General features: G+C 33.8%; 1 protein-coding gene across 1 annotated transcript in view; it reads left to right on the top strand.

The window, feature by feature from the left end:
* The first annotated feature begins 666 nt into the window (after positions 1-666).
* Positions 667-18,020, top strand: part of Syt7 (Synaptotagmin 7) — a 28,974-nt gene continuing 11,620 nt past the window's right edge. Inside the window, exons 1-3 of the mRNA XM_088276452.1 lie at positions 667-807; positions 6,911-7,087; positions 8,582-8,662. Of these exons, the coding sequence (XP_088132578.1) occupies positions 667-807; positions 6,911-7,087; positions 8,582-8,662 (399 nt within the window). The remainder of the gene's footprint in view (positions 808-6,910; positions 7,088-8,581; positions 8,663-18,020) is intronic.

The following is an 18,020-nucleotide window of genomic DNA, read 5'->3' as shown; positions in this document are numbered from 1 at the left end:
GGCTACCGTACTCGACTACCGTACTATACTATCCGTATCCCAATGGTGCACAGGGCACTGCGTTATATAAACGCAGTGTTATCTTGATCGTTTACACATGAAGGAAAGGTCATCAGCCCTCCGCTTCAGGTACTAATCCAGGGTAATATTGAATAAATATTAGTGTGAAAAAATCACTAATATTTATTTGACCCCCCCTGGCAATCGAACCCGGGACCTCCAGAACGGTAGCCGAGCGTGCTGACCATTACACTACGGAGGTGGACCATAGCACCATTTCGGCTGGCCAAACCTCGAAACACAGTAAGGGACATTTTTTTGTAGTACGTTTTTTTTTGTATTTTTGGACTGAGTAGATTCTACTTAGTCCAAAAATTCAAAAAAAATGTACTACAAAAAAATGCCCCTTACTGTGTTTTAAGTTTGTCCTTTGTTATGGTTCTCACTCTTTGAATAAGGATTTGACCATACATCTTACCAACAGCACTCAATAGACTGATTGCTCTATAGTTCCCACATTCCACCCTAGAACCTTTCCCCTTGTAGAGAGGCATTATAACTGCCCTTCTCCAATCCAATTTACATTTACACACTACACAAAATGTTTGACACATGCGATTTTAGGTCGACCCAATAACACTAATTCCTCTTTATCTTCTTCAGCAGATGGCCTTCCTGCAGAATCGCTCCATCTCGCTGGTGGACATGTACATCGACAACTCCGAGCCGTCGGAAAACGTCGGGCAGATACACTTCTCTCTGGAGTACGACTTCCAGAATACCACCCTCATACTCCGGATCCTGCAGGTATACACAAACTCTATTAGTTTATTAAAATTAAACAATTGAAAATTAAGCCACTGCTGACAAATCGTCGGCAGTTCTCGTCAGAACTTCGGGACGCGGATCTGACAATCTTGGTCACAACCGTCTTCGAGAAAAGGCGATTCTGTTGGCTTGGCCATGTACTCCGCATGCCTCCCGAGAGCCGCCATCAAGCTTGCCTCTTTTACAAGGCATCAGGTTCGCTCCGCCCAGGACGACCACTGCTGACAATTCGTCGGCAGTTCTCGTCAGAACTTTGGGACGCGGATCTGACTTGGGAGGATGCAAGGGAGCTGGCAGCCGACAGAAAAGCCTAGAGACGGTTTGTGGACTCCATATGCTCCACCTAGGGAGCGGATATGGTTTAATCAATTATTTTATTTAAACACTTGAATATACCACTTTAATGAGTTTTATTTAAATATAGGTACGCCTAGTTTCAAAAACTTATTTTATTTTATTTATTATAACAGATATTTTCATCTTTTGGTACAAATTAAAACTAACGAACGAAAATATATTTAGGTGTATATATAGGTTAATAAATATAGGGAGGGGGTTAAGGAACAACATTTTTTCGTAAAAGGAAACTTTGATAAAAATTTTGACTATTTTGAAACAGTATAACATTTTAAGTGTGTCCAAATATTTGTTCACGGAATCTGGACTATCTCCAATTACAGAAATTAATTTCATATTAATTTTTGACATCTCATCAAAGATGAAGAAGAATATGAAAGTCTGGGCATTTACGACCGTCATAGGCTGGTTTGAGTTTCTGCTTAGTAAAAAGCTTCTTTACATCTCACCAATAAATGTCTCTAGTAAAGTTCTAGTGATTCAAGAACAAGGTTTCTAAATTGGTTCATATATATTGAACTTCCAAGAATTTGAGTAGTGTGTTTGTCAATAATCGGTAGAATTGGTGAATGTTACACGTGTGTAAAGTGATCACTTAAACCAGTCTATGACGGTCGTCAGCCCTGCAAATGCCCAGACTTCCATATTTTTCTTTATCTTTGATGAGATGTCAAAAAATAATACAAACTTATTAACTTTATAAAATGAAATAACTTTGTTATAACCACTTTTTTATTAATACAATTTGACCTACTGATTTCGACAAGAATCTTGTCATCATCAGGGTTTATTTTAATTCAAAAACATTAAAAACATTAAAATACTCTCACCAAAAACTTCCATACACTCTACCACTGTTTGATACCTATTTCAAATAATGAGCCGCCTAGGCTCACAGAAAAAGCATGAAATTTAAATATTTGTGTAAATAATAAAAATGCAAATATTTCTCTTTTTTTCAAATAAAAATAAATAATTATTACCTTTCCTGTATTAATCATACAAGAATCACACCAAAGAGAAGCAGGTTACAAAAAGACCCCAGTTTATATTTGTATGGAAATCGTAGTACGCAACTCGCGAGTCATACACGAGACGTCTTTTCGTCTTTTTACTAGAATGAAAATTTTAAAGAGAGAACGTAGACAAATGAATCACAAAGAATTTTTTTTTTTTTTAATTTTTAAATTGCAGTTAAATATATTGTTTATTTATTATGACTTTTTTTAATTTGCTAATCACCTTGTATATAAAGACCATTGTTTTAATAAATAAACAGGTATAAATTTAACATTAAAAATAAAATAAAATTGGTCTTTGTTTAGATCTAGAAAAATTAGAAATAAGTTAAGTATTCAATAAAGATACCTAGAATAAATAACTTATTGAGTTTAACTACAATTCTACTTTTAAAAATATTCCCATTGTGATTCATTTGCCTCCTTTTTATCTTTTAAAATTTTATTATTATATAAATATCAGACCACAACAATTTCATTTCAGTCTACATTTGACCTGATATGGAATGATTTTTCCGAAAAGTAGTGTTTTTCAAAGTGGTATTACACAAAGTGAGCGGTAAATGATACTGAGAGTGTTATTTTACTATACCACAACGTTAAAAATGATTTTAGTATGCAAAATATAATCGTATAATTAAAATGTAACTTTGTTTTACAACCACTTTAAATATTATTACTTAATTTTAATGTCTACCGGTTTCAGAGCTAACCGCATCTTTATCAAGACAGATAAACACTATAAATCAGTCTTGATATAGAAGCGGTTAGCTTCGAAACCGGTAGACATTATATTTATGTTATAATAAAATATTTATACTGATTTTAAAACAGTGTTCCATTTTAATTATAAAATGGAAAATCACAAAGTTTGTGCTTCAAATATAAATTATAAATATAATCGTGTTTACATTAACACATTCAAAAATGGTCTCAAACAAGTGTTTTGTGCTAAAATTTTAAATTCCAAAAAATTTATACCAAATGTATAAATAATTTTACTCATAAAAAGACTATATATTTTTTTGCTTTTAAAAATGACAAGAGAATTTAAAATGTACCCTCGGTTCGCAAATCCTCTTTAAAAATATTCCTGAAAGGGAGCACTAATGAGGCAGAAGCCTTCTAGTGCGCAGCCTGAACACTGGCACTAGAAGCATGAAGCCTACCCCATATGGGCGTGTTTCCTGCTTTGTGCATATTTTAAATATTTCAGGAGTCGCTGAAAAACTGAAACAACGTGCAATTGTTACGGCACTTTAACGCGATGAATTGTACACTTATCTCCGAAAGTTTATTTTTATTGTTTATTTTTAATGACTGAAATTATTTTCTATATTTTTGTGGACAAACAAGTAATTATTTTTTAAAATTTGCAAATCATATCATGGAAACGAACCACTCATTTGACTCTCATATGCTTAAATTATTACACTCTGTTACAAATAAAGGTCAAGTCATGAATAATTTAGAAAATTTAAAGATACATAAAAATTTTAATTCAGATAAAACAATAATTAATAACATACTGTTTCAAAATACGTCACCATTATTATCAATGTTTCCTTTTGCAAAAAATTGTTTTTCCTTAACCTATATTTATTAACCTATATATATATACACTTAATATATTTTTATTCGTTAGTTTTAATTTGTACCAGAAGATAAAAACAATTGTCGTTTTCGAAACTAGTCGTAAATAAAAATAAAATTCAATTCAGTGGGTTATTCAAGTGTTTAATTTTTAATAAAATGTAAGTATGTTCGAAAGCATTAACGTAAATAAAAACGTTATCCTTTTGAGCTTTAAAAATGTCATATTATATTAAATATGTGAATATATCATCATCATCTTTGAATATATTTTTTATTGTAGTTTATTTTCAGTTACTGAAATTGCTTCTATGACGTCAAGTTTCTTTTATATTTTTACCATAATATATATATAATTATAACAGATATGTAGGTTAGTTACAAAACATTGACGTAAATATAAATATGACCATTTTAAGCTTTATAAAATGACATATTTTATTAAATATATATTTTTTTTTAAATTAACGTTTTACTTAGTAAATACCACTTTTTCTTAAAATCTACTATGACACGTGTTTTGATGCATTCCACATCATTTTCAAACACTGTGAAATTAATTCTAAATTTTAGAATTGGGTCCTTGGGACGTTAAGTTTGAAGAGAGGGTAGGAGCTGTTTTTTATTTTTATTTTTTTATTTAATTTTTATTTCTTATCAGTGGGAACATAGACAATTGGGAGGAGGTTGCAGTCATTGTCATATTTTTAATTATTCACTAAGTTAAACTTTAATTACAAATGGATAGATTTTACCACAAAGTGACTGCCGAATCAATAAATTAAAATATGTAATTGCCTGGGACCATTTTAGTATGTGAGGTCCGAATCCTGGATTATAATCACACACATGAGAAACGCCAGAAAATACTACTTTTCATTTTTATTATTAAGCTTATAATTATATAAATTATAGATGTCTCTAGTGAAGTTCTAGTGATTCAAGAACAAGGTTTCTAAATTGGTTCATATATATAGAACTTCCAAGAATTTGAGTAATGTGGTTGTCAATAATGGGTAGAATTGGTGAATGTTACACGTGTGTAAAGTGGTCACTTAAACCAGCCTATGACGGTCATCAGCCCCGTAAATGCCCAGACTTCCGTATTCTTCTTCATCTTTGATGAGATGTCAAAAAATAAGATGAAAATTACTCCTGTAATTCGAGATAATCCAGATTTTGTGAACAAGCATTTGGACACACTCAAAATGTTGTAATTATTTAAAAAATATGACAAGACGAATAAGACAAACAAATGAGCTATGTGACAAATCTTGATTGATATACCTAAGATGTTGAATCCATTGTGTCTATTGTATTGTTGTATCCATTCATTTCATCAAACATATCACAAAGTCTGTCGATGATGAACTGAGTGCGACCGCTGCCTAGCGACTTTTTTTTAACTGACCTTTGCGATACCCTTCTCGATATTTGTCCGGGATTTTTAAATCAATTATTCACGGTTATTAATCTCCGGTGACCTTTTTGTGCCATTGTGACCTGGATGAGAACACAGATCCTTTCGGTTCAATGACGCGTCCTTTAGCTAACTCTCCTCCAATAGGGGATTATCGATTTGGGGGGATAAAGAATTAAACGTACTCTTAAGCTTTTTTAGATTATATTATTTCGACAAATAAAAAATACTTTGTGTTCTGATCCACTCACATTTTTACTAACCAACTAGTTTCGGCAACAACCTGTTGCCCTCTTCAGGGTTTATTTATAACTAATACAGGGTCATAAATAAACCCTGAAGAGGGCAACAGGTTATTGCCGAAACTAGTTGGTTAATAAAAATGTAAGTGGATCAGAACACAAAGTATTTTTTATTTTTCGAAATAATATATCAATATGATCCTCAAAGTTAACGCATTCAATATTCAAAAAAAAAATTTGATTAAACTTTATAAAATTAATCAACTTTGTTTTCACCACTTTTTAATTATAATTATTTTCATAGGTAATTTATTCGGTTGTCACTCTGTAGTAAAAATTATCATTAATTATTTCTACAACAAAAGCACGTGTGTAAAGTGATCACTTAAACCAGCCTATGACGGTCGTCAGCCCCGTAAATGCCCAGACTTCCATATTCTTCTTCATCTCTGATGAGATATCAAAAATAATATGAAAATAACTCCTGTAATTGGAGATAATCCAGATTTTGTGAACAAGTATTTGGACACACTCAAAATGTTGTAAATAAATTGTCAAGTCAAATTATAAGTTTAAATAATAAAAATGAAAATGGTATTTTCTGGCGTTTCTCATGTGTGTGATTATAATCCAGGATTCGGACCTCACATACTAATATAAGAGTTTCTGCTTAATAAAAAGCTTCTTTACATCTCACCAATAGATGTCTCTAGTGAAGTTCTAGTGATTCAAGAACAAGGTTTCTAAATTGGTTCATATATACAGAACTTCCAAGAATTTGAGTAGTGTGGTTGTCAATAATGGGTAGAATTGGTGAATGTTACACGTGTGTAAAGTGATCACTTAAACCAGCCTATGACGGTCGTCAGCCCCGTTAATGCCCAGACTTCCATATTCTTCTTCATCTTTGATGAGATGTCAAAAACAATATAAAAACACGTGTATTCATATTGACCCCCCTGAAAAATCAAACATGGGACCACAAGATTGCCAGGTAAACGCGGTAGCAATACACAACATCGTAGCATGCTTTGCATTCCATGGACCAATATGGTCAGCAAAGCAAATGTTCTCCAAAGAGCAAGAGCAGGGAGACAGTTGCTGACTGATATCAAGGTCCGGAAGGTGTCCTATCTGGGGCATGTGCTGAGAGGAGACAAGTACGAGCTATTGCACCTAGTGGAGGGTCCACGAGGTGTGGGCAGAAGGCAGATCTCCTGGCTCCGGGATATACCAGATTGGATCAGGACTGTCTAGGGCTGCCCGAGACAAAGACAATTACTCTCAAGTGATAGTCGACTAGGGGGGACCTGAAAATGACATGCACAGAAGAAGAAAAAATTATTTCTTCACTAATTCGATTAACATATCTAAACCACCTTTTAATTAATATCTTAAAGCTGATTTTTACAACTTTATCATGAACTGATTTGTTGGTGTTTTTTTTACAGGGGAAAGAACTCCCAGCGAAGGATTTGAGCGGGACTTCAGACCCATACGTCAGGGTGACGCTCCTGCCTGACAAGAAGCACCGCCTGGAAACTAAGATTAAAAGACGGACCCTCAACCCGAGGTGGAACGAAACGTTTTACTTCGAAGGTTTCCCCATACAAAAGCTACAGAGCAGGGTTAGTTTATCAATAATCTTTTTAAAAAATCAGTTAAAATAAATAAATGAAATTATTTTTTTAACTATTTTGAACTAAGAACTTATGTTAGGATGATGAATGATGTGACTTGGGAGGATTCAAAGGAGCTGACAGCCTACAGAAAAGCTAGGAGACATTTTGTGTACTCATATGCTCCACATAGGGAGCGGATATGGTAAGGCACAATGAATCCCATTGAACGTTTTTGTTTAGAAAAATAAATCGTTTCTTAACTAAATACATGATAAAAAAATAATAATTACAAAAATGGCGAAATACCGCCGCGCACGGGCGTCATGAAAATCAACGATTTTTGATTTATGACGTTCTTGAAAGGAGTGAGCGATATGATACTGTTGTTAACCCAAATTAAAAAAATAATAATAATTAAATAATATAAGGAATGTGCGCTTTCTATTTTTTTCCATACAACGAGACTGAGTCTCATAAAAGCGTGGTTTTTATATGTTTTTTTTTTCTTCTTTATTTTCCTCACTGAGACACAGATAGTCTTGCAATAAAAACGACAGAAGCTTACCGGAATTGTACGTGAAATTCGTTACATTCCTGTTTTGATATATCTCTCATAATTCACCACTTGCTGACATAAGCCCTGACGTGATATTAATTGAATTCCAATAAAACCCTCTTATCTCGACAGACAAATATTGCTTTTATTTCAAATGTTTTTGCGAGATAAGGAAACACAAATATAATCGGAAAAATGACACCATTCATACAGAGCAGAGGTCCCCAAACTATTTTGTCGATAGACCCTCTTGTAAAGGTACTACTTTTCTATAATTGTGACGCACTCGCTCGCAACCGAAGTCACATCCTTGGAGGATTACTAAGAGCAATACAATTTTGTTTCACAATTTCAATAAATTTTGCAACTCAGTAAAAAAAAATGCAACATTTGGAGTGTGTTCAAATGCTTGTTCACAAATCTGGATTATCTCCAATTATAGGAGTTATTCTTCATCAATAAAAAGCTTATTTTCGTCTCACCAATAGATGTCTCTAGTGAAGTTCTAGTGATTCAAGAACAAGGTTTTTAAATTGGTTCATATGTAAGAGAGCTTCTGTTACCGTTCTTTTCTCACTCATTGGTTCCACATGTCCAAATCGTCTGAACACACCTTTTTTAAGGTAGGCTATTCGATAGCCCTAACATTTTATATCAAGCAAATTTGACTGTGTAAACACTCGAAGTTTTTTTTTAAATAACATCAAACAGTACAATTTATAAAGCGCTATTTTCGTAAAATACTGACCTAAGGAAGTGGGAAAAAGAAGATAGCGGAAATGGTTTGGCAAACAAATGCATTTCTAGTTTTTTTTCGTAAAGATCATCTCACTCCACATCTCATTATTTCTAACTACTGGTGTACTTTCTAGCAACAGAAAATTTAGTGCGATGGTTGTGAGCTGGTAAGATACAATGGTTCACATATTGGTTTTTAATTGCAGGTTCTCCATCTGCACGTGTTTGATTACGATCGCTTTTCGAGGGATGACTCTATCGGCGAAGTATTTCTTCCTCTCTGTCAAGTAAGTAATAAATACTTATTAAATTATGTATTTATTTTTTCAATTTGTATACATTTATTTAAATCACAATTTATACATACTTAGAACTTTTTTTTTGCAGAGACCCACCAAGCCTGGTGTGTCTTGTCGGTGGAGTTATTTTTTAATACATATTTTATTATTTTTAACGATTTCAACCTAATATAAACACAAAAAAGAGAAAAAAATTAAGAATATATACATTTTAAAATTTTCATAAAATTAACTTTTGATCATTTAAAACATTCCTTTATTTTTTCTTTGTTCCATATTTTATTTTGACCTCTAATATCTGTCGGCAACAAATTAAAAATGTTCGGAACGATATATTGCAGTGTTGGACTCCCATATTTATTGTTGATTCTTGAGACTATCAAACCTTCTTTAAGTGTAAATCGTTTTATAATACCACAAATACCTCGTATAAAAAGTGTTAAAAAATATTTTTAATTAAGGCTTTACTTAGTAAATACCACTATTTTTTTAAATCTATTGTGACACGTGTTTCGATGCATTCCGCATCACTTTCAAACACCGTATTTGACGGTATTTGACTTATATGATGGATAAATTTTACCGCAATGTGACTGCAGAATCAATGAATGAAAATGAAAAATTTAAAATATTTTTTTTAAAACGTATGTAAAAAGAACTCCACCGACAAAACACATAAGGTCGCTTGGTGGGTCTCTGCAAAAAAAATATGTATGAATTATGTTTATGAATTTTCACATTTGAAATTTCATTAATTAATAAATTATATGTTTTTATATGTATGTATAAAGTTAACAAATAAATGTTTCAAATAATAATAAAAATAAATGACAAGTGGTTCACGCAGTGAAAAATTTTGGCAGACTGTGTCTTGGCTGTATGTAATATTTTCAAATCCACCCACCCAATAATCCCAAACATAAAATAATATACGTTATTAACTATGAAAGCCACTTTTTTACGGCTACAACCTTTTCTCCGCTAGTTTCATAATTTCAGGAATTTAGCGACGGCTTTAAAAACGCTTTTTATTTCCTTCGGATCCGGAAACGGACCGCGATAAATTCCGGTTTTGACTCGGACAGTGATGGTGGATTTTTCCGCATCCGGTCACCAGATTTAACGTACCCAAATGTGTACGTTTAAAAAATACGTTGATGTTACTTAAATTTAGGCTACTCGTAATTTAAGAATTGTGTTGTGTAATATTTTGAGTATGTTCAAACCTTTGTTCTCCACTTTTAAAATGTATTTTTATAAAAAATATATATTATATCAACATAGATAAAGAAAATTTATATTTTTCGTCATACAAAGAGACATATAAAATTAAATATGCTAATCTTTATACATATATATATTTGTCCGCCTCCGTAGTGTAATGGTCAGCATGCTCGCCTACCGTTCTGGAGGTCCCGGGTTCGATTCCCAGTGGGGTTTAATAAATACAAGTGATTTTTTCACTCATTTATTCAATATTACACTGGACTGGTACCTGAAGTGGAGGGCTGATCACCTTTCCTTCATGTGCAATCGATCGAGATAACACTGCGTTTATATGAAGCAGTGCCCTATGCACCATTGGGGTGCGGTAAGGGTTTTATTTTTATTATTTAATCTTTATATATAAATTTTTAATCAATAAATTACCCAAATATTTTGAGGATAAAATAGTGTCAAACAAAAATTATATTACATATTACTAGAAATAATGATATAATGAGACTGCCATTGTTGAAAAAAACCGAGTCACAAAATTGTTTAATGTTTAATGTATTTAATGACGGTCGTAAGCCCCGTAAATGCCCAGACTTCCATATTCTTCTTCATCTTTGATGAGATGTCAAAAAATAATAATGTATAAGGGTTTAAAAATGTGTTGCTTACTGTAAAAAGATGTAAATGTTTTGGGTTGTGGTCCCGTGGTTAGTGTCGCGGACTCTTAAGTCAGAGTTTAGACATCTGGTCTTCCTCTAGATGTCTTTCGAGGAAGATCAATGGCGTTTGCCTGGTTCACAATTTGATCAGGTTCTCTTCGCTTTATGTGCCCATACCACCCCCAATTGCCTTTCCTCTACCTAACTATTGATGCCTGTTACAGCCAAGCTTTCGCAAATGCGTGGACTCTTCATTTAGTCTCTAAAAGACACTTCAGCTGACCACCTAAGTGCAGTAAAACCTCTATCTATCGTTTTTAAAGGGACCTATTGAAATTGGGGAAAGTGGGAAAACAATGAAAGCGGGATTAAGAAGTTTATACACAAGGAGATGCTATCGAGTGAAGATACCGTCCTCTCAATCTGAATAACCATTGGTAGGTTCAAATTCTATGAGGAATACCACGTTCAGATATAAATAAATGTTATTTTTTGACATCTCATCAAAGATGAAGAAGAATATGGAAGTCTGGGCATTTACGGGGCTTACGACCGTCATAGGCTGGTTTAAGTGATCACTTTACACACGTGTAACATTCACCAATTCTGCTCATTATTGACAACCACACTACTCAAATTCTTGGAAGTTCTATATATATGAACCAATTTAGAAACATTGTTCATGAATCACTAGAACTTCACTAGAGACATCTATTGGTGAGATGTAAAGAAGCTTTTTATTAAGCAGAAACTCTTATATAAAAAAATAATAAAAAAATAAATAAAAAAAAAAAAATTAAAAAAAATAATAATAACTCCTGTAATTGGAGATAATCCAGATTTTGTGAACAAGTATTTGGACACACTCAAAATGTTGTAAGTAAATAAATGTATTTATTTTTTTAAAAAATCCAAAGTCGAACAGAACCAAAAAATATTAAAGTTTTTTGTTTATTTTAAATAATCTGTGATCAACGTTTGTTTTCTTTTAACTGTTTTATTACCGATAGTCAACAGTACATTTTCATCTTTGCAAAAAAAAATTTTGTCATTGAATGTGCGTAGAAGAAAGTTTTCAATCTTTCAAAGAGTGTGCATGCTTCTGAAAATAAAGGTACAGGCAGCAGCTCTTCTTCATCAATATCGACCTCTCCTGCTGTATCCTTCAACCTTGCGTCACATAGGCTTTCGATTGTTTCTATCCCACACGTAGGAATATTGTCATTGAATGTAACAACATTCAGGAGAATGTAAAAAAAACAGCCAAAATATATAAAAAATCCAGCGTAATTCTAACGATGAATGCGGTAAAATGGTGATGGAGAAACGATCAATGCGATCTATTTATGTATGAAATGAATTCGGGGTAGTAGAAATAAACGACACTTCCGGGAAAACGATTTGAGGAACGATAGATAGAAGTTTCACTGTATTTGCATTTCAGCAGTTTCTAGTTGCCTAGTAATAATAATTAAACCCTTATCCGTACCCCAATGGTGCATAGGGCACTGCTTTATATAAATGCAGTGTTATCTTGATCGTTTTACACATGAAGGAAAGGTGATCAACCCTCCGCTTCAAGTACCAGTCCAGGGTAATATTGAATAAATATTACAGTGAAAAAATCACTTATATTTATTTGCCCCCCCTGGGAATCGAACTCGGGACCTCCAGAACGGTAGCCGAGCGTGCTGACCATTACACTACGGAGGCGGATGGAGGCACTAGTTGCCTAGAGTAGGTGTTATCCCTGGTCCAGCATCTATTCAATTCGAATTCCTTATTTTATCTCTAAGGGTCATTTTTAGTATTTATTTTTATTGTGGTTACAAATATCAAGTCTGCAAGAACTGCCTTGGTGTAAGCGCATGGTTATAAGACGGAATTGTGTACCCGTATGTATGTGAGGGGTAGAAAATTATGTACCTTCATAATTTTCATGAAACGACCCGGAGAAATGAAAGTCAGTTTGATAAGGGATGATTATACAAAATGTATTCTGCCCGACAACCCACTACCCCTTTCCATGGTAATTTAAGCAAATTTCCTTGTATATCATCCCTCGGCCGCGAAACTTGGCTTATTTCAACGCACCAAGGGTAGGTCGTAGCAGCGACGTAAAGGGACCATTTGATCAATGTCGTACGATGTACACAATCTTCTTTCAAACTAACAATTACTGAGATATTACTATCTATCATTAGATTCCTAACTGCCATCTAACCTTCTCTCTTAGTTTTTTCTTCTACCTCCTTCCCTTAACTCCCTTTTTTCTTTTGCCTTCCTCGTTATCATCAACTTGTAATTTATGTTTTTTTAATGTTCAAATCAATTTTTATGTACCCTCTGATTGCAAACAGCTATATATGGGATCAAACGTTTTGACCAATATCACTAGTCTGTTTTTGATTGGTTGGAAGATATAGCTTTTTAGCAATAAACCCGCCAATGTACTTATTTTTTTTTCTGTACACGAAGTTTAAATAAATTTAATTCAATTCAATTCAATTCAATTTATTCAATAAAAAAAATATACATAACAAACAATGTTCAAGGCGTATATATTAAAATTAAGCAATAAGACTTAAAGGTGTAGAAGAATCCCGCTTCGGAAAACTCTTTCGGACACATGGAACAGATCAATATCCAATGTGATATTGTTCAACATAGCGGTAGCTCTTCCTACAGGCATAACCATCGGCAGGTTAGTCCTGTGTATAGGAATGTGAAACAATCTATGCCGACGCTGTCTTAGGTAACTATCGGGAACATACAGACCAATGCTCTGGATAATTTCAGGATTATCGATCATACCGCGCAACAATCGATAAAAATGCGTAATCAAATACACATTCCTTCTAGTCTCTAAACTATTGTAGCCAAGCATACCCTGGAGAAACTGGGTCGGGTAGAGCCAAGGATAATAGCCGTACTCTCTCATGTAGAGATACCTCAAAAACTTCATTTGGACTTTCTCTGCCATTAGAGAGTACTTAAGCTCGTGTGGCCCCCAGATCATCGAGCCACTCTCGAGTCTACTTCGCACCAAGGAGTTATAAAGAGTTCTCAGCACGCGGGTATTTTCGAAAACCCTGGCAGTACGCAGAACAAATCCTAGCATTTTCAATGCATTATCACTGACTGCCTCTATATGATCGTGAAATATCAGGGTGCTCACAAATCTAACGCCCAGATAAACAACTACGCGATTTCCCATAAGGGCATTCAGAGAACGTCACAGCACACTGTCTTTGTAAATATTCTATTCCTCTACTATCTTCGCGCATCTCTTCATACATCTTGTGTCTTTTTAATCCTACGGATTGGTCTGCAGTAACAAATGACACATCCTTCGTCACTCCGGTATAATGTGTACAATTTTCTTCAACTCCTCACACGTTGAACAGCCCATGTCCTCATATAGGGTGCAAAGATATTCGCGTATTGTGTGTCCTCAGACCTTTGTTTCCTCTTTTACCAGGAAAAGCTCCATTCTTCATATTATTTATAACTAACTAACTAACCATCACGCCGCAGGGGTAGGCAGAGAGAATAGAGCGCCACACCACTCTGTCCTTGCAAACATTCTTAGCCTTTTCCACGTTCATGCATCTCCTCATACATACCCGCCGATTGTTACGACTCCTAACCTGAAAGTGGTCAAGTATTTGGCATACCTGACCATGCCATGTTTTTCTCGGTCTTCCTCTGCTTTTTTTCCCGCTAACATTTGCCTCATAAATTTGGTTTACCGTTCTTTCCTCACTCATTCGTTCTACATGTCCAAACCATCTCAACACACCTTTCTTAATTTTATCGATAATGCTAATCTCAGCTTTGCATTCCTTCCTTATTTCACTATTACATTCAGTCTACTTTCATCCTTCTTTTGCCAACTCCATGTTTCACTTCCATACATTAGAGTTGGAACCAGGACTTCGTTGTGCACTGCCAGTTTAGCTTCCGCTGATAGGTTTTTATTTGCCATATATATTATTTATATATATATATATATATATATATTATATATATATATATATATATATATATATATATATATATATATATATATGTACATATATATATATATATATATATATATATATATATATATATATATATATATATATATATATATATATATATATATATATATATATATATATATATATATATATATATATATATATATTTATATATATGTATATATATATATATATATATATATATATATATATATATATATATATATATATATATATATATATATATATATATCTTTCTTTCATTCCAAGCTCGATTAATTTCGCCACGAACCTCCCCGCCTCGAGTTAATTGCATCTTATTTTATATTCAAATCAGAATTACTAAGTAAAATTATTCTCGTCTCGAGACAGGATGATTAATAACACTCTTTCCACCTCCTACGTTCCGTCCGCGACACCCCTGACCAAGCCAAGGCCCGCGGCCCTGTTGAGATCAACAAACTTTTCTATTTATTACACGGTCCCCTATAAACCAACCCTTATTGCTTAACCCTTTGAGGACAGAATAAAAATTATTTTACTTAACACATTTTTATTTCTAGAAATTATTTACTAATTAGTGGATACTATAGTGGATATATATTGTCCGCCTCCGTAGTGTAATGGTCAGCATACTCGGCTACCGTTCTGGAGGTCCCGGGTTCGATTCCCAGGGGGGGTCAAATAAATATAAGTGATTTTTTCACTGTAATATTTATTCAATATTACCCTGGACTGGTACCTGGAGCGGAGGGCTGATCACCTTTCCTTCATGTGTAAACGATCAAGATAACACTGCGTTTATATGAAGCAGTGCTCTATGCACCATTGGGGTGCGGATAAGGGTCTTATATTATTTTTATATAATTAGTGGATACAGCAACTGAAAATTTACTGAAAATTGTGCACTCAGATTGATACAATATTTATCCTATCAACAAAATTAAAAATACACACTGTGTGCCCTGGTCGTTAGCAACAAAAACCATGTTTTAAGTATAAATAAAAGTATCTTTTCTCGAAAATATGAGGTAATATAAAACACTATAACACAATTAGTGTATACAGCAAGAGAAAATTTACTGAAAATTGTGCACACAGATTGATACAATATTTATCCCTCAACAAAATAAAGAATACACACTGTGTGCCTGGTGGTTAGCAACAAAAACCATGTTTTATAAAGTATAAATAATAGCATTTATTCTTGAAAATATGAGATAATTATAATAATATGAATAATATGAGATAGATCCAGATTTTATGAACAAGTATTTGGACACACTCAAAATGTTGTAAATAAATTATCTGGTCAAATTATAAGCTTAATAATAAAAATGAAAATGGTATTTTCTGGCGTTTCTCATGTGCGTGATTATAATCCGGGATTCGGATCTCACATACTAATATAAGAGTTTCTGCTTAATAAAAAGCTTCTTTACATCTCACCAATAGATATCTCTAGTGAAGTTTTAGTGATTCATGAACAAGGTTTCTAAATTGGTTCATATATATTGAACTTCCAAGAATTTGAGTAGTGTGGTTGTCAATAATGGGTAGAATTGGTGAATGTTACACGTGTGTAAAGTGATCACTTAAACCAGCCTATGACGGTCGTAAGCCCCGTAAATGCCCAGACTTCCATATTCTTCTTCATCTTTGATGAGATGTCAAAAAATAATATGAGATAATATATAACACTACTTATTTTTAGTATTATTATGACTATAACTCACCTGTCATTTTGTTTATTTCATTCAATGACCTCACAAAATTGATAAACTAAGATACAGATAACCTATAAATATCCCGACATTTGCACATCGCCACAACTTACAGTCTGAAATAAGCTCCAAGACAATGATACCAACATGAAATCTATACAAGCACTATTTCTGTTACATGGGCAACACATATTGCACTATGGTTTTAACTTTAAACCTGTAGGCACTTAGACAATTTATTTTAAATTTGTGGTTAGCAGCTGTAACCAGTTGTCCTGAAAGGGTTAAGGGTGCTCGATGTTTGTAACATCCTTACACAAAGACTATCTGGCAAGCCCAAGCTACCTACCCAACTACCCGACTGAATATTTGAAATTACTAAAGCATAATTTACAACATTTTGAGTATGTCCACAGATTTGTTCACAAATCTGGATTGTCTCCACTTGGGGGTTATTTTTACATTTTTGTTGACATCTCATCATAGGTGAAGAAGAATATGGAAGTCTGGGTATTAACAGGGCTTATGACATATCATAGTTATATCTTTAGCCAAAAGCTCTCCAAATTTAACCATATATGGTTATTGTGAACTCACACATACACCGTCATGAGATCAACGATATGAGATCTCAACATAGGTGAAGAAGAATATGGAAGTCTGGGTATTAACAGGGTTTATGACATATCATAGTGATCTCTTTAGCTGAAAGCTCTCCAAATTTAACCATATATGGTTATTGTGAACTCACACATACACCGTCATGAGATCAACGATATATGTAGAAGATACAAAAATTGCTTAAATTATAAGCTTCATGAAATTTTAAAATCATGTTTTCAGACGTCTCCTAGTATGCAAAATAATTCGGGAAGGATCTTGCATACATCTAAATAAGGTCTCTGCTACATAAAAAGCTTACTCAAATCAACCATAGGTGCTCTCACATAATCACATGAAGCGACGTGAATCATATGATGATAAATATGAGTTGAAAAAAATCCCACACTGGACATTAAGCTTTGAGAATAGGTGTCAGCGGAGAATTTTAGTCGTGCGGTGGTTCGACTTTGTGAGGAATGAAGAGATAAGGCGTAGGACGCAGCAAATCTTGGTCACAACTGTCGTCAAGAAAAGGCGATTCAGTTGGCTTGGCCATGTACTCCGCATGCCTCCCGAGAGCCGCCATCAAGCTTGCCTCTTTTACAAGGCAACACGTTCGCTCCGCTCAGGGCGACCACTGCTGACAATTCGTCGGCAGTTCCCGTCAGAACTTCGGGACGCGGATCTGACTTGGGAGGATGCAAGCGAGCTAGCAGCTGACAGAAAAGCCAGGAGACAGTTTGTGGACGTTTGTTTAAACATATGCTTCGCCTAGGGAGTGGATATGATTTAATAATAATAGTGTGGTTGTCAAGCACACCTATAATGATAAATGTTACAAGCGTAAAAAGTGAAAACTTTGCCAAAAAGCCAATGACGGGTCGTAAGCTCTCTAAATATCCACATTCTTCTTCATCTAAGTTGATATATCAAAATATGGCTGTTGTTTTGTTGTTTATATTACAACCACCAAGAAACGTTAGTACAAAACTTTTAAAAAACGCATTAATGATCCAATATATTTTTAATCACTTTCTATTGAATCATACATTATTTAACAGCTTATTTAACAAGGTCATCAATCGTTTAAACATATCCGTTCTCACATTTTTCAAAT

Source organism: Brachycentrus maculatus, unplaced genomic scaffold (assembly GCF_059751285.1).
Source record: "Brachycentrus maculatus isolate JH-2025_06_01 unplaced genomic scaffold, ASM5975128v1 h1tg001423l, whole genome shotgun sequence".
In the NCBI taxonomy this organism is placed as follows: domain Eukaryota; kingdom Metazoa; phylum Arthropoda; class Insecta; order Trichoptera; family Brachycentridae; genus Brachycentrus; species Brachycentrus maculatus.
The sequence above is the reverse complement of the archived record's forward strand: the minus strand, read 5'-3'. Positions and strand labels throughout refer to the sequence as shown.